The sequence below is a fragment of the Ambystoma mexicanum genome, chromosome 12 (assembly GCF_040938575.1).
Source record: "Ambystoma mexicanum isolate Mex_15411 chromosome 12, UKY_AmexF1_1, whole genome shotgun sequence".
In the NCBI taxonomy this organism is placed as follows: Eukaryota; Metazoa; Chordata; class Amphibia; order Caudata; family Ambystomatidae; genus Ambystoma; species Ambystoma mexicanum.
Genome location: NC_090936.1, coordinates 1,231,631,885 through 1,231,655,889, shown reverse-complemented (window position 1 = coordinate 1,231,655,889; position 24,005 = coordinate 1,231,631,885). Strand labels below are relative to the sequence as shown.

Here is a 24,005-nt window from a genome sequence, read left to right as displayed (position 1 = left end):
CCCCCATCCTGCTGGGCATCGTGCCACGCATCCTGCTGGGCATCATGTCAGCGGTCATGCTGATCAGGAATCTCCATGCTTTTCTCACGTACAGTTATACGTTTCAGAATGAGGTTTTAAGAAGAACAAAAATTGTGTTGTGTAGTCTTTTTATGAAAACATTTTTATAATGTTAAATAATTGAAAAGATGTAGTGAATATTTCTTTTCACCGTTCTTATGGAGCCTTCCCGAAAAGTCTAAAGCTACCTTAAGGTATCTCTAAGAATTAGTACCGATGAGGAAACGAAACGCTCATCCAACCGATGTTCCACCGAGCTAAAGGTGGCAGAAGAAGCTCCCCCACCATCGCAGCCAGACAATGCAACTCTCTCCCACCCAGTCTAAGAGCCGAACAGTCCTATTGGGCCTTCAGAAAAGCTCTAAGAACTTGGCTGTTTGACCAAAGCCTAGGGAGTCTACCTCATGCCTGCCCCCTCCTAATTGAAATGTGCATGTGTCACGGGCGGCAAACTGTTACAATTTTCTGGCAACAATCCACTTGTTAAGCGCCCATTACGGTTGCGTACCTGGCAGTTGCCATGGTGCTTGTCACAACATCGCCTGCGCATATGCGAACTGCCTTGCGTCCCGTCGGCTGTGCAACGACGTAGGACGTCTGCATCATGTGACCGCACCTAACATATTTCTGTTGTGCGCTTCCCTTCCGTGGTGCTTCTGATTGAAGTTTTACCCCTTTACTTCGTTCTGTTGCAGTTCCTTTGAATCTCCTGTTACCGACATTTGACCGCTTACGGATTGCCTTGTTTTCTCCTGGCTGGCTGCCTTGATAGTTCCTGTCTATGACCTCGGAACGCTCCCATTTGCTTTTGTTTTCTCCTGGTTGGCCATATTGATACTTCCTGTTCTACGACCTCGGAACGCTCTCGGATTGCTACTGCCTGCTCCCATATTGCTCTACTGCGAAGGTCTGTGTTCCGAAATCGGAACCCCTACACTATGGGCCTCATGGCAAGGTTGGTGTTTCGGTAATAACGATACTGGTAAGGCAATACCGGCACCGCTTAGCGGACCGGGCCATTACGACCCTCAATGCCGGTCTCACCGGCATCGACAGGTACCCGCTGTGACCGTGCCCCTCCGTACCGGACTCCGCGTGGACGCTCGTCCGCCGTGCCAGTAACACCGGAATGCCGCAAGGAAGAGGACATTATGAGTCAAACAGACATGCACATACCGGCATCCAAATGCCGGTAAGAAGGGTCACCATGATGCCGTTAACACCGGCATCGCGGGACAGGCACGAAGACAATCTGCTGTGCTCAGACCTGCCACAGGTGCACACAATCAGCACAGGTGTAGGCAATGGAGCCTGGCCCAGCACGAAAGGTGCACACCCACACACCACACCCCTTCCAAGACAAAAATGATTCCACTTGCTGTTGCGATACAGGGCCTGGAGCGTATCTAGTCAAAGGATCGAAAAAAAAGGGTCGACAGGACAAAGGATCGACACCAAAGGGTCGACAGGACAAAGGATCGAATTTTTAAAAAACATTATATATATTTTTTTTTAGGTTTTTGTTTTGGAAAAAAAAGTGATTTTTAGCAAAAAAAGGGGGTTGGGGCGGACCCCCCCAACAAAAAAAAGTGAAAAAAAATAAAATAATTCGATCCTTTGTCCTGTTGACCCTTTGGTGTCGATCCTTTGTCCTGTTGACCCTTTTTTTTCAATCCTTTGACCTACAACCGGCCTGGAGGACATGCCTGCACTGCTACTCTTTGATAAGGCAGTACACCAGGGACTACAGAGTAGGCACAGGAGGAGGAGGAGGTGGGTGAGACAGGAGGTGGGTGAGACAGGGCCAGCAAATACCACCAGTTCAGGCAGTGGTACCCCGCAGGCAGCCACCAATCCCTCGCACAAGGGCCAGCCCATTCGACTTAACCCCAGCACAGATCCACATGCTGTACTGCCTGGACAGGGACACCATCACCACCATTGTGGATCTAATACATGATGACTTGGTCAGCCTGATCAACATCCGCACCGCCACGCCCCCACCCCCTCTGCTGAAGGTGGTGTCTGTGCTCCACTTCCTGGCCACAGGCACCTACCAGCTCACAGTGGGGCAGCTGCATGGCATCTCGCAACCATGTTTTTCCGCTGTGCTAAACCAAGTGCTGGATGCACTCCTAAAGCACGCAAGGGCCTACATATCCCTGCCACGGACAGCACAGGAGGTGAATGACACCAACATTGCATTTCATGCACTGGCAGGCATGCCCAATGTCATTAGTGCCCTCGACTGCACCCACGTGGAGTTGGAAGTCCGGCATGCTGGGGCAGTGGTGTATCGCAATCGGAAGCTATACCACACCATCAATGTACAGATGGTGTGTGATGCAAGTAAGATGATAACACATTGCTGTGCCAGATTCCCAGGATCCACACATGATGTAATGGTGCTGCGGAACTCCTCACCTCTCCGCTACATGGAACGACATGCTGCACGCCGTGCCTGGTTGCTGGGTAAGTCTGATCACAGGGCCATGTTTTTTTTTTGGGGGGGGGGCGTGACATGCATATGCAACCTGTCTGCTTTCCTGACAATGGGTGGTTTTGGGAGGGGGGATGACATGCACATGCAACCTGTCTGCTTTCCTGGCAATGTTTTTTTTGGGTGTCTGGTCACTGTCCTTGGTGGCAAACACTGTGCCCCTGTGCATTCCAACTTGATGCATGACACTGACAAAGGATGCAGACGTACCATGGCTTACCTCATTGTGCAAATGTCAGATACAAATCAGCGCCCATCCCTGCACATGTCCACTCGACATCATCAGACCGCAGCCACAGGTACCACAATGCACCATCCTGCAGTCACAAAGCCAAATACACATGAGTGTATCAAAGGACCTCACAGGTCATGCATCCATGACTGGGCAAGACAAAATGCCACTCATGGAATCCTCCATCACTGCACCTCCCCGACAGTAACACTGCATAACACCATGCGAACATGTGCACATGAAGGCAAACTCAAAAATACCATGCCACAAGGTTTGGAAAATGGAATCCATCATGTAGTGTACATCAACAACATGTGTGCTATTTGTGCAGTAACAATCCACAGTACTTAAGTACCAGCATGCCAGTCGACACCAAGCCTCATCCAAGGAACGTCCAAATGGAATGGAATAAATACTCACACACATACATTATTGTGCTCCCATGCAGGTGATGCTGGCTATCCCCTGAAGCCGTGGCTCCTCACCCCGGTCCGGAATCTGCAGAACAGGCATGAGGAGGACTACAATTGTGCTAATACACGCACTCGTGTGGTGATAGAGCAGACCTTTGGCCTGTTGAAGGCACGGTTTCACTGGCTCAGTAGGTCGAGTGGCGCACTCATCTAGAGGCCTGAGAAGGTGGGCAAGATCATATTGGCATGTCCCATGCTGCACACCATGTGCATCCGGCGCAGCATACCACTGCCACCTGACATGGACCAGCCACCACCGGGTGAGAATGAAGATGATGAAGAAGAAGATGCTGCACATCGGCCAGGTCGCGATGCACATGAGGGGCGTGCTGTCCGCCAATCATTGATTGCCCATTATTTCTGATGCACTGGGATGCAGAGGATGCTTGTAATGTGGACCTCTTGGCACTGGGATTGGGGGACTCTGGGCACTGGACACTGTTGTACAATAAATTGACACACACCCAAGAAGCAATGTCCAGTCATGTGATTTTTTTGACACAACAGGTGTATTGATCTGGTGAAACTATTTACATGAATGAACCCTCCACCCGCTGTACGTCAAAGTCTACCCACCCCCAACACCCCCACACCCCCAGCCCCCAACAGCCCCACACACCCACACCCCGCAACAGCCCCACACACCCACGCCCCACACACCCCAACAGCCCCACACACCCATGCCCCACACTCCCCAACAGCCCCACACACCCACAGCTCAATGTGTCTTAATATGGACTGCAAACACTTCCAAGGGTCTCCTGCTATTTCCGCCCCCTTTTTGATTGATGGGGTTGCATTTCTGGACGGTGCATGCTGCGCAGGGACCTGCTCACAGGGCTAGTTTGTGTGGAGCTTGCAGACGTGGTGCTCGTTGATGTAGTTGGTTGTGGTTCGGGTGTGGCAGTACAGCGTTATTCCATGTTGTTGGCCATGCAATCAAGGGTCTGTGAAAAAAATGTGATGCCCTCATGGACCCGCTTTGCAAACCGGTTGGCAGCACGGATGATGGCCACAGTGTTGTCTCTGTTGGCCTTGCGCATTGCCTCCCATCAGCCAAATACTGCCTTACCATATCGTGCATTGATTCTTGTCTCCCCTCCATGCGGGTCAACCGTCCCTCTAGGTCCCTGATTGATGTGCGTCGGGATGGTTGCATGGCCGGTGGTGACATGCTCAACACAGGCCTGTGTTCTTGTGGAGACAACTCCTCCTCGCTGCAGTGGCCTTCAGACTCATGCTCAGGTGTGCCCTGTGGTGTGTCCTGCGGACTGGGCGTGTGTCCGCCATCCCCCAACATGCTGACTCCTGCATTAGGATCCTCCTCAGACCCCTCTTCCTCATCAGCACTGTGTTGGGCCGATGCTGCAACCTCGCCCATGGAACCGGTGGCTGCTGACTGTGTGCCATCCATGTCACTTGCCACTGATGTTGGCTCATCCTCGGTAAGAGGTGTCTCCTGGAGGGCCGATTGTTGCATGTGGCCAACCTTCCTGGCCACAGCATCTTTTGACAGGTGTGCCTTGCTGGCATGGTTTCCTCCGCCATGGTGCTCCAGGGTGACAGGGGCAGGTGGCTGCTCAGCCTGTGGTAGGGGTTGTGTTCGCTGTTGGGCGCTGGTGTGTGCTTTGGGTCTCCCTTTGGTTGGTGCTGCACCCCTGGATGTGGATGGCCTGGTGGCATCGTCCTCACCCCTGGACTTTCCTGCAGGTGTTCTTGGTTGTGCTGTGGCATCATCACCACATGTGCCTGTGGGGGATAGACGGGTAGGGCATCACTAATGGGAAACCTTGCATCCTGCATGCATCAGTGTTGGTGCAGTTTGGGACATGTGCTTCGTTGTGTGCTGGTTGGAGTGGCGGACATGGTGCTTGCAAGATTGGGGGCGGCGGGTTGTATTGGCATCCCTCAGGTGCAGCCATGATGTCCATGGTGTCTGTTATGAGGCCTACAGGTGTGTTGTGGCTTGCGTGCTGTGTGCCATGTGCTGTCAGGTTGGGTATCGGGGGTGTATTCGGTATTGGAGAGGCATGCAGCATGCATTTTGATGTGACAGTGGTGAGGCCAGCATCTTGACAGGGATGTGTGTGTGTGTGCATGCATATGTTGGTTGTGTGTTTTAGTGACAGGGATGTGGAGTTTGGGTTAGGAATGTGTGTAGTTGTGGCTAATGGGCCATGTATTTGCTCTCATCGACTTCACATTTGGTGGATAACTTTGTACTTGGAATGTCATGGGTGTGTGGGGACCTCTGTGGTGCCCAATGGGTCACTCACTGTCATCATTCGATGATGGAACTCCAGTCTCCGCTTGTCCCACTCCTTCTATCGCCTCCATGTCTTTGATGGAGCTACATGTTTCCTCCCACCTGGCCAACTTGATGGGGGAGTTAGGACCGCCGCCTGTTGCCTGCCCCTGGCTGCGGTTGGCAGAAAGTATATTCCTGACTCGCCGGCGCAGGTCATCCCATCTCTTTGTGCAATCCTTGACGGTGCGTGGTGTTGTTCCCACCGCACTGACCTTCCTTGCAACCTCCTCCCATATTTGTTTCTTTTGCAATTGCGCTGCAAGCCGCAAGTCCGCACAGAACACCACATCGGACTGCTCGACAAGCATGTCTGCCAGCATATTAAGTTTGTCGTCACTGAAGCACGGTTTGCGCAGGCGAGCAGTACCTTTTCTTGTAGCATTCGACATTATCTGCCAGCAAGGGTAGAGATTGTTAATCCACAGGTCCTGTCTGCAGAGGATTGCAATGGATTGTGTTTTTTCAAGATGGCCACCGCCACATTTCCCGTTCCGGCACGATGACGTTGCTTCCGGTGGCAGTAATACTGAACCCGGTATTAACGGTGCCGTTATTAAAGGGGACAACGATGGCGGAGGAGATATCAGCGCATTACTTGATGCCGCTATAGGGGGTTTTAGGGACGTTACAGGCATGGCGGTGCATCCGTTACCAGCATGCAGGTACGTGCGTCGTTACAGGCATGGCGGTGCATCCGTTACCGGTATGCAGGTACGCACGTGCACGCTGACTCATAATCAGACACTGATTACGGCGGCAGTGCTACACGGACACGTTCGCACCGGCATGCCAGTAATTGCTGGTCATTACCGGCAAACTCGTAATGAGGCCCTATGTCTCTGACTATTCCTTGCTGTTACTTCCTGACCCTCCCATTGTGATCTCGCCATTCCTTTTAATCTGCTTTCTCAGCTTTACCTGCACTATGAATTACGCCTAGAATTCCATTTCTACTTACCACATTGGATTGTTGGGGAACATCAAGGAGTGTGTCACGATTGATGTGGACGCTATGCGTTGTTGCCATGGAATGGACATTGCCCTCGTTCCCTTTGGGATAGGCCCTACTAACCCACTGACCTTTCCTCCAATCCCATCTCCAGTGCTGGTATCCACATCACCTTCAGGCTCCTGAGTAAAATCACCTTCTGCACACGCCTGGGATGTTCTCATGTATATACAATCAATCAATCAATACGTTTATTCGGAAACAAATTTCCAATAACAACAATACAAGATAAAATACAATACAAAATACATGACATAGTAAAAAAACACATTAGATAAAAAATGGCAAAACTTTAAAAGTGCATGTGTGAATGGCAATTAATATCCTCCAAGGGAATGCCTGAGTAGTCGTTAGATTGTCAATGTTCGGTCTAATTTTGAGAGATGATTTTAGTTCTCCTGTGCCAGGCCTTTCTCAAATAGTCCACCGAGCCCCATGCCACTGGCAACGTGGCAGCTGAGAGTAAATAGCAAAGGGCTGGTCTGGCTTGGGACAATCCAGCTGACCTCAATAGTGGCAAAAGTGTTTTCCTCCTTAAGTCCATATATATTGGACAAAACAACACAAAGTGCAAAAGGTCCTCCACGGGGTACTGACAACAAGGACAAGCCTGCGGTTGAGCATTGTGAGACCAGTTTTTTGTGCCGGCCCCCAACCATAAACAGTCAAATCGTGCTCTTGTAAGTGCCCAACGGTCATAAGGTTTGTTACTAAATAACAAGTATGGCTGGATAGTGTCTGCGATAGTTAGAACAACATGCCTTCTATTAGCACAAGTGCCTAGTGCAACAGACTCTCTGTTTGACTCAAGGATGGATTTATACAGTTGCTTGTGGGCCCTTACAACACTCGGATATGTATAACCTTGTATATACAAGGTTAGTGTTTTCATTTGCCCCCTACATATCTCTTTCATAGATTATCTCCTTATCTGATATCTTCTTTCTCTTCTTCCTTAGCCTGGCATGGACTGCTGTACCTTTCTCTTTCATTCGAACCACTGTGATACTCATTTGTATTATGTGTAGCACGGCCTCTCGAAAGAAAGGTCGCCCTCATTTGAGGACACCCTTTTTGGGTTATGAAAGTGTCTTAGCGGACCTAGCCGGATTTCCCTCTACGGTCCCTAGTACGTGAGTACCACAGCATGTAACCGGTTGTAACAGCCCCTCAATGCCGGAGGGTTTTTGCGTGCTTTATACATGTATAAATAAATAAAATAAATATATAAATAGGCTTGCTATCTAGATATTTTGCCACAAGTCTTCTTGTTTGAACATCACTCTTCTGCCTGGTTGTAATATTGGAGTGGGCCTTTATACTGAGTCATGGCAGAATGCACTTAATGGGAGTGCAGGTGAGTCACTTCGTTTGGTGGCAGCACTTGAGGGCGCCCCCTAGATTGGGGTGGTTTTGGACATGTTTGGGGATAGAGGTGGGGCGATCACAATTTTTGTGCATGGGGTGAACGGGCAGCGTGTGGTTAGTTCAATGAACCTCCAGCTGGTGGTATCCTCTCCATTGAGCCGTCTTTTAACGGAGCAAAGTTGTGTCACTTAAATGTAAGAGCTCCACAACAGGAGTGCCAGACCTCGATCCCTCTAACGAGCTTGGAGAGTTCTTAAGTTGACTATAGCCTTCTTATGTAGCCAGATAAATCGACCACATTGTTTTTCTAGGATCATCTTTGCTGGGTCCAGGGGGTGGGGATCATTTGGGAACGCCAGCTTGGGGATGGCATTCATTTTAATTGCGTTGATGCAGCCTGTCAATGATAGTGGAAGAATGTTCCATCTGTCTAAATTAGCTTTGATATTTGCCACTATCACAGGTAGCTGTTTGCAATGAGTTTCTCAAAATTGACACTAACATTTATCTGTAAATACATAGTTGCAGAGCTTTGTAACTTAAAGACATTCCTCTGGGGTCCCATGGAATGTTTATTCTAAGCAGTATTACTTGTGATTTTTCAGAATGTACCTAATATCTGGCTATCTGTCCCAATTCTGTAAGAATTTTTATGATGCGTGGTACGCTTCCAGGGAGTCGACCCATCCAAAGCATTACATCGTCTGCATAAAGTGATGTACTGTGTTCGCTCTCTCCCAAGTTTATACCAATTATATGTTTATCCGTCCTAAATTTGGCAGCTAGTGGTTTGATGTCTATGGCATAAAATAGCGAGTTCAGTGGGCATCCTATCTCATGCCTGAGTGCAGCAAAAAGAAAGGTGTGTTTAAGCTGTTGGTAATCACTGCCGCCTTAAATCGCTTGCAAAGTAATTTGATCATATTTAGAGAATATCTCCCAATGCCGAGCTTGGCCAATGCTGTGAAAATGTAGTCCCGTCTAACTTTATTGAAGGTCTTTTTAGCATTGAGGGAGAAAGTCATCAGTCACCGCTGGGGTGACAGTTGTGTTCAAAACTCTATGCATATTATCAGAGGAGAGCCTACTAAGTATAAACCCTGTTCGGTCCTGAAGGATCAATTTTGGAGAAGATATTCAAGTGCCATTCCAGTCACCTCTGAAAGTAAGGTGGCTAATTTGGGCATCATATTTTCTTGCAATTTCGTATAGAGATTCAATTGGTAAGTCTAGAAATTCTCCTGCGTATCTCCGACTTGGTAATTGGAGTGTTGCATTTTTTAAGTTTCTCTTCAGAAATATGCTGTAAGTCAATACCTTGGAGGAACTCCTCCATTTGGGCAATATTTTTTTGTAGGGGAATAGTGTAAAGCTTAGAGTAGTGGTCTACAAATTCTTTGTTAATATCTCTGTCATGAAAAACCTAGAGCCTTGACTGTTCTGGATCTGTTATATGACATTTGCTCGTTGCTGTCATTTCAAGCAGAAAGCCATTTATGTAAGCGGTCTGTACCCCTCTTCAAAAAAGGTTTGTGCCCATTTGGAGAAGTATTTTTGTGCTCTGGTTGTCGTGATTTCCTTCAGTTATTTTCTGATCTTACACGTATGGGGGACAAGCGTGGGATCTCTTGTTGTCTTGTGTATGCAATCTATGCCGTAGAGTTCCATCAAAAGCTTCTCTTCATTTTGTCGCCAGTGTTGCAATTTATGTGCCCTCTGCAAGATGCATTGGCCTCGCATTGAGGCTTGGAATACATCCCAACATTTTCAGATGTTATATCCTTCTTTCATGTTGTGAGCCCAGAAAGACTCAGCTCTTTCAATGAGATCTTCTAGGCTGATTAAGTGATGCTATGTTGAGTCTCCAGGGGGTGTGGCTTTGACTTTAAGCGAGGATTCTGTTTCTAGAAACGCAGGTGCATGATCTGAGAGGGTTATCTGTAGAAATGTACAGTTTATTATCCTATGCCAGATTATTATCCTATGCCAGATATTAGAGGGTGTATAACTGGTGTCAGTTTGAGGAAAAAAGTATACTCTCTATACCCGACCCATCCTTCAGCACTTTCAACATTGATGGTAACCCCATCAAAGTGGCTAAAACTCTAGGTATCTACCTAGATTCCACACTGTCCTTTAATAGACAAACTAATGCAGTGCCGCTGCCTCGGCCTACACATGTAAGCTGATTACAGCCTGCCGCCCATTCCTCTGATCCCAGTACTGTATTACTCTCGCCAGGACACTGGTTATGTCTAAACTTGATTACTGCAACATACTCTATCAAGGCACTAACCAACGTAACCTTAACAAATTGCAGATTGCCCAAAACAACGCGATCAGAGAAGCCCTCAATATTCCTAGATCAGCGCACATTACTGACACAAGGAAGAGCCTACACTGGCTCTCTGTTGCCCAAAGAATTTCGCTCAAATCACTGACTCTCACTCACAAATGCATCAACAACATGGCCCCCATATACCTAACCTCTCGCTTCTCTCAGTACATTCCCTCACGGACCTTAAGATCTGCCCAAGCCCATTCGCTTACAATTCCCAAATACAACCTACAGACGGCTGGAGGTGTTAGTTTCCCAGCCCTTGCATCCAAACTTTGGAACTCCGTACCATTGTCCATCAGAACCATCCCACCCGCTACGCTAAGCTCTGGCTATCGTCCACCTCCCACCCACTACCAGCCTAAGTAACCTGCACTAGTACTCCCGCATTACGGGCACTTCTTCGCGCGAGAATGTATTATATTTTGCCTGTACCTGCACCACAGCCACTTTTGTACATTTTTGTGCCTGTAAACTTAATCTCTGCCTGTAACTGTAACTGTACCATTGCCATTGCTGTACCCTGTGCCTTAAGACATGCGCCTGGTTGCCCTCGGGCCTAGTGCGCTATACTAATAAATAAAATACAAATACAAAAAAGTAACTCATTTGCTAATTAGGGTGGATCTGCCCTTCTTCTGATGGGAAGGTGTGCGTGATACCACTGCGCTACTCACCCTTTTCAGTTTATCAGATCCCAATGCATCTACCTGAGTTTCTGGATGAATTCTATGTCCACTGATTGTTTTTCAGATAATTCAACATTCTGTGCTTTTTTATTGGGCTATTTAGTCCCTGAATATTCAGTGTCATTAACTTTGACATGACATTTCCATGAAATTACAGTATTTAGATATGCTATGATATGACATTCATAATGCGCTTGTACACAAGTGTTTCTGGGCGCGACTAACACTTTTGTTTTATAGATACCTGAGTTCTTTCTTGCTTACTGTGGCGTCTTTTACATTCACAATTGCTTGCTTATCCTTAAACCTCACCAGGGCAACATACATCATGAAAATCATCATAACTAAATTGATATATCACCATTGTATTGACCAGACTTTAACCCATGAAACAAGCCTATTGTGCTGAATCTCCCTTCCCTACCTTGTCGCGCCTTGAAACACTTCTCAACAGCCGCGTTACAAATGCCATATCATATCATATCAATAACTAAAAACAGAAGAAATAAGGATACAAAACATGATGTGCCCAATTAGAAGGTCTTGTGCCTTAGGGATCTGAAGATCCTGCTGAATCAGTTTGTATAGGAAGCCGTCCAGGGCTGTGCCCTCTGCGTTCTCTGGTAAGTTCTTACATTATTTCTTCAAGAGCGATTTTCCTGATCGTCAATTCTCGCGTTCAGCCTTTGTAGTTCTTTAATAGCTGCATCTCGTTTAGTGGATAGTCTATCTTGATTATCATCTACGTTGCAAGCGCTTTGGCTTTTTCCAGTTATACGCATAGATTAATGAGACCATTATTTCCTAAATTTCCTTTATGATATCTTGGACGGTAGTGCTGGTTTCCTGCATTCGTTGATTCGTAATTTCACCTCAGAGAGGATTACTTGGGGTTGTGTAGCTGTATCCATTTTGTTGTGGTGTCTTGTAGAGCTACGTGATCTGGGCGGCATTACCTTCAGAGGATCACTGGCATACACATCCACAGTATAACATTTTTTAGTTTGCTGAACTGTAAATGTTTCTGGTAGTTGATAGCAGGTTTGAGGGTCGCCAGGTGTCCGAGCGAAAGGTGTAGCTCTGAGGTGGGCGAGGTCCATAATAATTACCACTGGCCGTGGGGTTGGTTCCGTTTCTCCTTGCTAAGAGCTGTTTGTTGGTTTGTCAATATGTATTAGTGCTATGCTTTCGTTTAAGTGTGTCTGTGTCAGGAAAAACCCAAGGGGAAGGCTATCCTCATGGCTGGCGTGGCATTGTCAACCGTGTTGCAGTGGAGAGACGCTCGTGGGAGCTTATGGATCCAAGTAGGAAAGATTCTCCGGTGGAAAATTGGGCTATTTGTTTTATATCTAGCGACATTTTTAAACCTGTCTGTGCTGTTATTGAAGGGGGACAGATCAGATGCAAATCATTATTGGTGTTGCCCCAAATGGCGAGGTCCAGCCTGAGCTGCAAGACCTCAACAAGGGGAAAACGTTTATTATCTAATTCAATTACTCTGCTTGCAGCTTACTGTATGACTGGGGGTCAGAGAATATATCTCCTTAATGCCTTCTAATAATCAGAAACTTGCCTGCAGCTGGGCACCTTTTCTGTATCCAGATCACTCTGACTCCTTGCCTTTTCTCCCAGCTTCAACTCTTGGTAGTACCTCCCACATTAATCACCTCACGTAAGGACTGTGTGAGAATCCCTTCACATATTTTAAGAGTGAGAAGGTTCCAAGACAGCATTTCTCTATGTTACACTTGTTCATTGTGCAAGAGTCCAGGTGTGTGGCTGGAGGGCTGGAGGTTGTAAAGCATTCATCTTCAATGCCATTAGGCTGAGCTGCCATATTGCCGCTGCCAGGGAACTTAGCACTGGCACATGTCTAACTTTCTAACCACTGCTCACCCCCAAGCTCCCATCTGTTCTCACTCTTCTTGGCTTCACAGCAGCCTATGCTGCTATTGATCCCACCCCCTCTCCTTTAAGCACATTCTCAGCTCTGCACCCAAGACACTGCACTTGCTTGTATTGTCTCCTACCCCTGTGACCGATCGTTCTTCACTTTCTGGAACAAGAAGATTTCTGAAAGAGGGTGTCCCTCAAGGTTCTGTCCTGAACCCACCACTTTTTATCCTGTGGACCTCCTCTCTGGGCAAACTCATCTCCTGCGGTTTCCTCACATGCCGACCCACTGATGATGCCCAGATCGTTCCCTCCTGTCCTACCTTTACCACGGTATATTCCCTTCCCATCTCTCCACCACAAGATGCCACTTCACTGCCTTATGCTGCATTCCTCTAAGATCAACGTCGCCTACTTCCATCCTACCCATCTTCCCTCACCCCTTCTCTAAGATCAACGTCGCCTACTTCCATCCTACCCATCTTCCCTCACCCCTTCTCTAAGATCAACGTCGCCTACTTTCATCCTACCCATATTCCCTCACCCCTTCTCTAAGATCAACGTTGCCTACTTCCATCCTACCCATATTCCCTCACCCCTCCTCTAAGATCAATGTCGCCTACTTCCATCCTACCCATCTTCCCTCACCCCTTCTCTAAGATCAACGTTGCCTACTTTCATCCTACCCATATTCCCTCACCCCTTCTCTAAGATCAACGTTGCCTACTTCCATCCTACCCATCTTCCCTCACCCCTCCTCTAAGATCAACGTCGCCTACTTCCAACCTACCCATCTTCCCTCACCCCAAGTGTTCCCTACTTCCATCCTACCCATCTTCCCTCACCCCTTCTCTAAGATCAATGTTGCCTACTTCCATCCTACCAATCTTCCCTCACCCCTTCTCTAAAATCAACATCAACTACTTCCATCCTACCCATCTTCCCTCACCCCAAGTGTTCCCTACTTCCATCCTACCCATCTTCTGTCACCCCTCCTCTAAGATCAACATCACCTACTTCCATCCTACCCATATTCCCTCACCCCTCCTCTAAGATCAATGTCGCCTACTTCCATCCTACCCATCTTCCCTCACCCCTTCTCTAAGATCAACGTTGCCTACTTTCATCCTACCCATATTCCCTCACCCCTCCTCTAAGATCAATGTCGCCTACTTCAACCTACCCATCTTCCCTCACCCCAAATGTTGTTTACTTCCATCCTACCCATCTTCCCTCACCCCTTCTCTAAGATCAATGTTGCTTACTTCCATCCTACCCATCTTCTGTCACCCCTCCTCTAAGATCAACATCACCTACTTCCATCCTACCCATCTTCCCTCACCCCTTCTCTAAGATCAACATCGCCTACTTCCATCCTACCCGTCGTCCCTCACCCCTTCACTAAGATCAATGTTACCTACTTCCATCCTACCAATCTTCCCTCACCCCTTCTCTAAAATCAACATCAACTACTTCCATCCTACCCATCTTCCCTCAACCCTCCTCTAACATCACTGTTGCCTACTTCCGACCTACCCATCTTCCCTCACCCCTTCTCTAAGACCAATGTCGCCTACCCATCTTCCTTCACCCCTTCTTTAAGATCAATGTCACCTACTTCCATCCTACCCATCTGCCCTCACCCCTTTCCTTCCTCCCAACCTTCTCATACCATCCTCCAAAGCCACCAACTCAGGGTTCTCTTTGATAGTGACCTTAAACTTCAACAATATATCACCTCATGACTCCCTGACAGCGGAGGTCAGGGTGAATGGATGGTCGTCACGTAGCATTAAATTGGGCAAAGGAACAAGGCAGGGCTGCCCCCTGTCTGCAATGTTGTTTGCACTGGTAATTGAACCCTTGGCGGTGCTACTGAGGAACACACGGTCATGGACGGGATTTCATTGGGCTGACGACTGGGAAGACAGAGTCTCCCTGTACGCTGACGACATATTGATTTACCTAAGAAACCCGGAGGAATCTTGTCCCGTCGTCACACAGTTACTAGAAAGGTATGGGTTGTGTAGTGAACTGAGGGTAAACTGGGACAAATCAATACTATTTCCGATTAAAGGAATAAGCAATCTGACTCCAGATATCTGCCCGTACCGAGTGGAGGCGGGGCAATTCCGTTATCGTGGCATACAAGTCACGCCCAACCTTAGGGACTATCTGCTGAAAAACCTATACCCAATCATTGAGAGGTTTGCGAATGACTTAAGACACTGGATAGCACTACCCCTCACTTTAATGCGGAGAGCGGCGTTATTCAAGATGCAAGCTCTCCCGCGCTTCTTATACATCCTACAAAACGCACCACTACACATCCCGGTGATAGAGTTCCGCAAAATAGATAGGATACTTAGAAAACTGCTATGGGGGGGTGGACATCCGCGAATAGCCCTGAGCACCCTACAACGCTCCATATGGGAGGGTGGCATTGGACTGCCACATTTGCAGACATGCTACTGGGCCTCACAAATGGTGGTCGTAAATAATAATAATAATAATTTCATATTTATATAGCACTACAAACCCTCAGGTATCTGAGCGCTGCTTATTATTACCCACGGTGTGTGGTGCTCATTTATCGACCTCGGAAGGATGAAAGGCTGAGTTTGGCCCTGCCGGGATTCAAACCTGCGTGAGCAAGCTCTGCACGGATGTCAAAGCGAGCGCTCTACTCGCTGTGCCACTTGACAGCCTAAATGATATCCTACACGGGGATGCCGAACTCCCACACATCCGAGCACACACGCACGCAGGACAAGGGCTCTCCCTACTGGAAAGTCTCAATCAGAACACACCACACCCACCCCTCTGCACAATGGCTAGCCACAGGGCACAGATATGGCCGGAAGCACATAAACACATAGGTTGGGAGGGAAAGATTATCCCGGCTCAGCCTTTATGGAGCAATAGATCTTACCTGAACTAAATATGCTCCTAAAATGGGCAAGCTGGGAGACAGCTGGAATAACCAAAGTCAGAGATGTGATACAGGAAGGTAAAATAATACCCTTTGAGCATTTAATGAACAGGTTTGGTTTACCTTTGAATGAACACTTCCACTACAGGCAAATGTCCCATGCATTGGGAACACACTTGCCGGACCTCTGAAATGCCTGAATGCACACCAATTGAAAGAAATATTGTCCTAGACCGCGGAGATGTAAAAACAACCTACATAATGTACAATGCAATCTCCTCATTCGCAACAACAGCCCTCTGTAGCCTGAAAGCCAAGTGGGAAAAAGACGCGGGCCTACTACAATCTGAGGACTGGGCCACAGCCCTAATGTATCCCAGAGAGGTTGCTATTTCTGCTAGAATAAGGCTGGTACAACTTAAAATACTACACAGGATAAACTACCAAAGGGTGGCACTGTATCAATGGGGGAAAACAACAGATCCCAACTGCCCGAGATGCCTTCAAGAAAGGGGACATTTCTTCCATATCTTATGGGAATGCCCACAAATCCAACTTTTTTGGCAGAAATGCTGTGATAGACTCTCGATGGTTGTAGGCCGAACGATAACAATGGAGCCGAAATTGTTGATATTGGGAGTGGAAATGGATGATGAGATGTCTCGCTATGAGAAGCTAATGTTCTCAACGGCCATAGGTCTGGCTAAAAGGAACGTGGCTGGCACAGCTGTGGGGCTCAAACGTCACTCCGCAATATGAACAGTGGGTGGCAGATGTGGATGCATGTATAGTGATGGAAAACAGGGTATACAAGGCCCGAGGATGCCCCGGCAAGGCGAATAACATTTGCCACAGAAGGGAAGAGCACTAGAGAAACGTATAAAAAGGTCAATATGTATGGTAAAAATGCAGACCTGCATATCTTGAACTCTATATATGATGCACCATAGCTGATTGAGGTGTGCTGAAGCACCCTGCCAATGTATCAAACATGTGACCTGTGATTTATGTTTGTTTGCTTGTAATGTGATGTCTACTGTTGTTTTCAGAAAATCAATAAACATGTTATGTTGCTAGACTCAACCTTCTCACATCAGGGAAATCCTCCACTTTCGAACCCACTGCCCTACAGAGACTCCCTTATCTCTACCCCTCCTCCACAGTCCCCCAGACTATTATTGTATGCTAGTTCTGGGTGTTCCTCTTTGGCATAATTATTTACTTTTCTACTTGTCAGAGTCACTTTGTTGAGAAATGGCCTAGCCAAATAACCTATCCTCTGGGGTGCTGCCCACACCGGAATGTCTAGAATCATATCTTAGCTCTCTGTGCCATACAAGGTCGGATATGGCCATTTCTCTATCATTCTGGCCTTCCCCACAAGGACAGCACAGAACCGAAATGTCACAACGTTCACCACTAAACAATAGTGGCACCAGCAGCCGCAAACAAGTGCTTCTGCCTTGTTCTGTGTCATCAGGGAAGTGTGTCTGAGGGAGGAGTCTTTCTAGGCACAGAGAAGAGGGGCCTCGTTATGGGTTTGGTGGTAATTCAGCCGTAAAGTCGATCAATTACCACCAAACTCGACTACGGTTACTGCCACTTGCTCGATTACAGTTCTTGGTGGATTTACCACCGGTGGAATTACTGACGGTAAATCTGCTGATTTTTGGAGGTAAAGAGGTAGATTTACCTCCAACTTGTGACTGGAGGTAAATCCTCCACTTTATCACTAAAGGTCTAATTCAGCATTGCCAGAAAAATTGCAGTTATTCCGTTACTACCAAAAAAGTGGCAGTAACGGAATAACCACCACTTTTCGCCCCACACCGCAAACTTGTATTAAGGCTCCAAGTGTTAGGACACCTGGGAGGAAGATGCACCGATCGGTCACTATATGAATGCACGCCTAGACCAGCCCCTGGGTGGGTGGCCTCCTGCAGTCCTAATGCTTCCCAAGGACACCCAAAGCAAGTCAAGATTTTCCCACAATTGAGCCGAGCCCAAGTTTCTAGTGGGAAGCACGTCAGCTAGCGCCTGTTACCGCAATGGTAGCTCGTGGGATGGAAGATAGGTGGACAGTGGCACAGAGCCTAAAAAGGAAGGAGACAAAGATTACTTCCGGTTCACACACATTAAAGTTCTAAAAGCTGAGGTGGAGGAATGTCTTAACAATCCCCATCCATGCAGGCATTTTGAAGCTGTCCTAACTCCGGAGAAGTACTATGGACCACCAAAAGAAATGTTCTTTAAGATAGGGAATGGCTAGGAGGAGCTGAGCCCCTCTGAGCCCTTTGGTTCTCTTTAATCTGCACCCTTGTCTCTGTGTACTTTGGCTCACCAAAATGGCGACCTCATCTCCTCGTATAAATCCGTCTGGTGTGGGCCCCAGCACAGGTAAGGGGTGAAGGGGCCAATTCTCAGCAGTCTGGGCTCTAACAGGTTCTTGTTTCTCTCTCCCTTACTGTCAGGGACCCGTGTCTGTCGGACCGCCTCCACAGCACCCTTGCTAACTCCGAACACCACGCCAATGCCTCCAGGCAAACGGGTCAGGGAGGTATTTGTGCATCACACGCTGTACCACAGTAAGGTTTAGAGGTGGGAATACCTCTCCCCCCCAGCCATCAGCCACCCTGACCCGTTTCACCCTGCAGCAACGTTCAACCATCTGCTAAAGCACCTCTACTGTTTTCAAGCGTCTGGTACTGACATCATGTTGTCCACATCTGGATTAGTCTGAGTGACTTAGGGTAAAACCCTGAGCATTCCAGAATGTGCTCCACAGAGAGAAAGGCCAAATATTCTGTTCTATTGTATGGCTCCCACACATGCAGGGTCTACAAGCATGTTTTAGCTCACCCGGCCACAGCCTCACCCAACTACTATGCGACGTCTCCTCGCTGACCCCATGCTGGACAGGTCCATATGCAGCACCAATTCCCTCTTCAAAGTCTTCTGTTTCTTTTGCTCTCCTTACCCCCTCCCACCTCTGTCTCTTGGCCCTTAAAGAGACTGCAACCACCACCCAGCATGATGTCCCGCCCCTCTAATTGCCTCCTCCCCGCGAAATGCTTCCTGTATATTACACCTACTTGTAAATACCTGACACATTCTTTTTTTTTTAAATCTGTGTATTCAATTGTCTAACTACTATAATCAACAATAGAAGAATTTCAAACAAGCAAGTAATAAGATAACAAGAACATAAGCTTTTATCAACTGCAACCAATTTCCTAGATACAAAGAGAGGAAAGAAAAGAGAAAGACAAGCAAAAAAGTAGGAACATTACAAGGAGGGGTATGGGAATTAGGGGAGAGAAGAAAGGATGACCCAGGGGTGTAGGTGGAGGGAGGAATGGAGGAGGGAAAAACTAACATGAAACATATAACTCATTGGAAACGACGTTCCGAATGTCAGAATACGTGTCTACCTTTTTCTTGACCTGATAGGTCACCCTCTCTCTACCCGAAAGAATCAACAAGTCATGCAGCCAGCCATCCCCAGAGGGCCAAGGTCACTCCCAGAATTTCAAAATGTGTTTCTTGGCCCCAAAGAGGAAGCCAACAGACATATTAAGCCCAATCAGAAACAAGCCCAACATGCATAGCAAAAGACTACGGGGAAGCAAGACACCCAACACAAGATCCGTACGTTGGAGGACGTCGACTCAAAATAATTTGATTTTTGGACAAGACCAAAACATATGCAGAATGGTACCCACATCCGTTTCACAGTACCTCCATGTATCATCTTGACTAAGTTCACACTGCGTCATCTTCCAAGGGGACCAATACATACAATACAAAATCCGATGTTGGGTAGACCTCACATCCAGGTCAAGCTTAAACCTGGAAGGTCCTGTACATATGCGACCCCATTCACCATAAGAAAGTGCAAGCCCCAAGTCTGAGTACCATACCGTCCTACCATGTTCGGATACACTGTTATCATATCACTGGTGCAAGAAGGTTACACACGAATGAAGCCAAAGGAGGCCTGCTCTTGACCAAATGTAAAACTGTGGGCAAACTACGTAGAGAGGCATTCAGGGGCAAGAACAAAATCCCCAAAAGATCACAGAGCATACGATAATGGGGGGCCTCCGAAGATTGCAACTTGTATTTGAGCCACAAAAATTCAAAGGTAAGCATGGAAACGCCGTCATAAACTTGCCCCAATTTCCAAATACCCGCTGATTGCGATGAAAACCAGGAGAGGGTACGATTATCAATCCGTATCGCCGGATTTTTCCACAGAGAAGAATTTAATCTCAAAAGATATTTTATATCACAACTCTCAAAACTCCTCTTCCATTCCTTCAAGGCATGTTTAAGAAATGGCAGGATCTGATCAACAGCCAATTTTTTATCCATACTAAGCAGGCAATCCAGGGGGACAGGATGGCCAGAGACACTCTCGATAGTTCCCCAATCAGGGCAGTGAGAAATGTAAGGTACGTAATGAGACGGCAGCATGATATAGACTAATATTAGGGAAACCAAAGCCACCCAAGTGTACAGGTCTCATAAGAATATCTTTTGGGATCCTGGACCTCCCACCTGCTCCCCACAACACATTGCGGAAAACCCTATCTATATCACAGAGCAGTTTGGTTGAGAGAGAAAGCGGGAGCATACTGAAAATATGCAGCAGTTTAGGACATTTGAATTACAACAATGTTCACCCATAATGTCAGATTCAACCTTTCCCATGTAAGACGTTGCATATTAATCTCAGCAAGTTTAAGCCGAATATTTGAAGGCAGTAATGAGCTATCTTGTCTGGGAACATGTATACTCAAATACTTGAACCCACCTTCTGGACAGACTTCCCGTTCCACACCAAGGAGTCCACGGGGACTGGCACGGGGTCCAGATCGTAAAGACTAGTGTTTTAGAAACATTAACTTTATTGCCAGAGACCAGTCCCGCCCCCCTAATCGCCCCTCCCCGGGAAATACTTGCTGTATATTACACCTGCTTGTAAATACCTGACACATTATAGACACTGTTGTGGGTCTCATTACGAGTTTGGAGGTAGTCATGCCTTTAGTAAGGGCATGGCTGCCTCCAAACTCGGGTCCGGGTCCGTGGTCCCTGAATGGGGAAATACCGGGCCATTCCGACTTTGGAGGGCATGGTATTTCCCCATTCAGGGAACTCGGACCGTCCCCATTCCCATTCGAGCCCCCATAAGGCTCAATGGGAATGGGGAGGGAGCTAACAACGGGCCTGTTAATGATCGGCCTGTTGTCAGCTCCATGGTCCACTCACGGGACCCGCGAGGGAACCAGACGTCCAGAGCGGGTCCCGCGAGGGAACCTCGTAATAGGACGGAATGGGTTTAACGGCGCCGGCACCTTTACCAGCGCCGTTAAACCCATTCCACCCGCCTCGTAATGAGGCCTAGTGTATTACTTATGTTATTCAAGCCACCTCTAGCCAATGTTCCTTCTAATATCCTCCCGCTTAACCCTACTCATGGCTTCAAAGTCCTTGTGTAAGGGATGGCTGCAGTCACTGTGCCTGATCCCATGTACAGCTTTTCTATTCAAACAGTTAATCCTATCCAACAATAAAAAAAACAAATAATTTGAGATATTGGCGAGTGGAATATCCCACAGAACTGCTTACGACGTCTCTTTCCTCAATAGGGCTTTTGAAAGCATGCCAGCGAGAAAAGACACGAAAAGAGCAGTATTCTGATCAGTTTGAGAAGCTGGACCCCAGTGCAATGTCCCCATCGCAGGAACTCTCTGAGCAGCGCCAGGAGATGCGGGTGTCCTCCAAATGAATTGGCTCATCTTATGTGTGAAACCAACTTTGACTTATGATCTTAGACTATGACTGTTTCCCAGACTTCCCATGTTATTGTGTTTTGTGTTCTGTCACCTATGGGTCCATGGTTGCGCTATATAAATAACTTAAAGTAAAAAGTAGAGTAAAGGGGGCCCATGAGGGGGGCTTACCACGGTTCCTGGAAATGTAGCTCCATAGGGTCATCCACAGAGAGGTCAGGGGGTGCATGATGATGGTCACACTGATGCATCGCATGCCTGCATGGGGACAAGAAAGAGAAGCGCACAGTGTCAGCCGAAATACAATGCAGCGAGTCAAATCACATTGCCTGTCGCTGTATATACTGCCACACGCTGACACGCCATTAGGACCTCTCTGGGATCTTCACCCCCATCAGGAGGATTCCCTCCCCAGGAGAGACATTTTTGTGTTGGATTCTAACTCAAAGTTCAAAGTAACTTAATGTTCAGACTTGCTTGTTTGCACTGCTGGGTCCTCGCAGAGAGGACTTCCTCGAGAGGTTCCTTCAGCAGAGTCTTTGTGAGGTACTTCTGGTTTCACAAGTCTTAGTTCTCAACTCCTACCGGCCTCTTGGGAACGATAGCCCTGGGCCAGTCCCTAAAGAATGTCTCTGAAGTTCCTTCTGCTCCTTCTGGGAGGACCAAGGATCCATCCCACGAGCCCTCTCTGCCGTTGGCGCTGAGGCCAATGGACCATGGTCTTGTGCCAGTGATCCTGGCAAGCATGTCTGGAGGCGGGATAAGAATGGCAGGCAGCCAGAGAATGCGTCCACCGGATCTGCCCAAACTCTTAAGTCTGAGGTTTCCAGCTTCTAGACCTAGTGCCACAGATATTCCTCTTCTTCCCTGGGTCCCACCCAAGATGGAATCTGGGTTCCCCCCCATCCACTGCCTTAGGGCCCCCATGACTATCACCCTCTCTGAACACCCTTCTCGCCAAACCTCTCGCGTTCAGTGATCTCAATCTCCTCAATTGCTTGGATATTTGTGGGACGTCCATCCTACTGAAGAGGGGCCCTCACAGTTACCTGCATCTGGGCGCAGATGGAACGCAATGAGGACTGAAAGAAAGAGCATTATTGAGAAAGAAAAGTGTGTCCCTTTTTAGAACGTCCGGTGGATCAGATTCCACAAATTAGGGCCCAATACAGAAAAGTGTCTGTCCCCACATGAGCAAAATCGCGAGCGGGGGGCGCATTGCTTATCCACCTAGAATTGGCCGGGTCTATCTCAGGCCTTGGTTTCCCTATACCCCACCGGAAGTCAATTTCGGATTTCAGATCTTTCATTGGGATCCAGAAGGGTTTCTATCCCCACTTGGTTTCTCTACAGCCCAGCTCATACCGACCTACGCTTGCTTAGGAGGGCATGGGCAGGAGGTGACATGTGTGGTGTGGGGCAACCTGTGACAGTATTTGTGGGGGCATGAGTAAGTGGTGAAATGTGTGCTGTGGTGCGACGTGTCACAGTATTTGTGAGGGCATGAGCAGGTAGTGACGTGTGTGGTGCGACGTGTCACAGTATTTGTGAGGGCAAGAGCAGGTGGTGATGTGTGTGGTGTGACCTCTAACAGTATTTGTGGGGGCATGAGCAGGTTATGATGACCTGTGGTGTGGTGTACTCTGTGACAGTATTTGTGGGGGCATGAGCAGGTGGTGACGTGTGTGTGCTGTGACCTGTGACAGTATTTGAGAGGTCATGAGCAGGTGGTGACGTGTGTATGCTGCGATCTGTGACAGTATTTGTGTGGGCATGAGCCCGTGGTGACGTGTGTGGTGCGATCTGTGACAGTATTTGAGAGGGCCTGAGCAGGTGGTGACGTGTGTGGTGCGACCTGTGACAGTATTTGAGAGGGCATGAGCAGGTGGTGGCGTGTATGTGGTGCGATCTGTGACAGTATTTGAGAGGGCCTGAGCAGGTGGTGACGTGTGAGCTGCGACCTGTGACAGTAGTTGTGGCGGCATGAGCAGGTGGTGGCGTGTATGTGGTGCGATCTGTGACAGTATTTGAGAGGGCATGAGCAGGTGGTGACGTGTGTGTGGTGCGATCTGTGACAGTATTTGAGAGGGCACGAGCAGGTGGTGATGTGTGTGAGCTGCGACCTGTGACAGTATTTGAGAGGGCACGAGCAGGTGGTGATGTGTGTGAGCTGCGACCTGTGACAGTATTTGAGAGGGCATGAGCAGGTGGTGATGTGTGTGAGCTGCGACCTGTGACAGTATTTGAGATGGCATGAGTAGGTGGTGACGTGTGTGGTGCGACCTGTGACAGTATTTGAGAGGGCATGAGCAGGTGGTGACGTGTGTGAGCTGTGACCTGTGACAGTATTTGAGAGCACATGAGCAGGTGGTGATGTGTGTGAGCTGCGACCTGTGACAGTATTT

At 48.0% G+C, this 24,005-nt stretch overlaps 1 protein-coding gene across 3 annotated transcripts in view; it reads right to left on the bottom strand.

Moving 5' to 3' along the window:
• The window catches only part of GLT8D2 (glycosyltransferase 8 domain containing 2), a 333,232-nt gene that overhangs the window by 291,510 nt on the left and 17,717 nt on the right, over positions 1-24,005 (bottom strand). For 2 of the 3 annotated variants that reach the window (XM_069629915.1, XM_069629916.1), the window contains one exon: positions 21,772-21,858. In XM_069629915.1, coding sequence (XP_069486016.1) covers positions 21,772-21,858 — 87 coding nt within the window. Of the gene's footprint in view, positions 1-2,780; positions 2,878-21,771; positions 21,859-24,005 lie in introns of all 3 variants that reach the window. The other variant, XM_069629917.1, reaches the window with a different exon arrangement.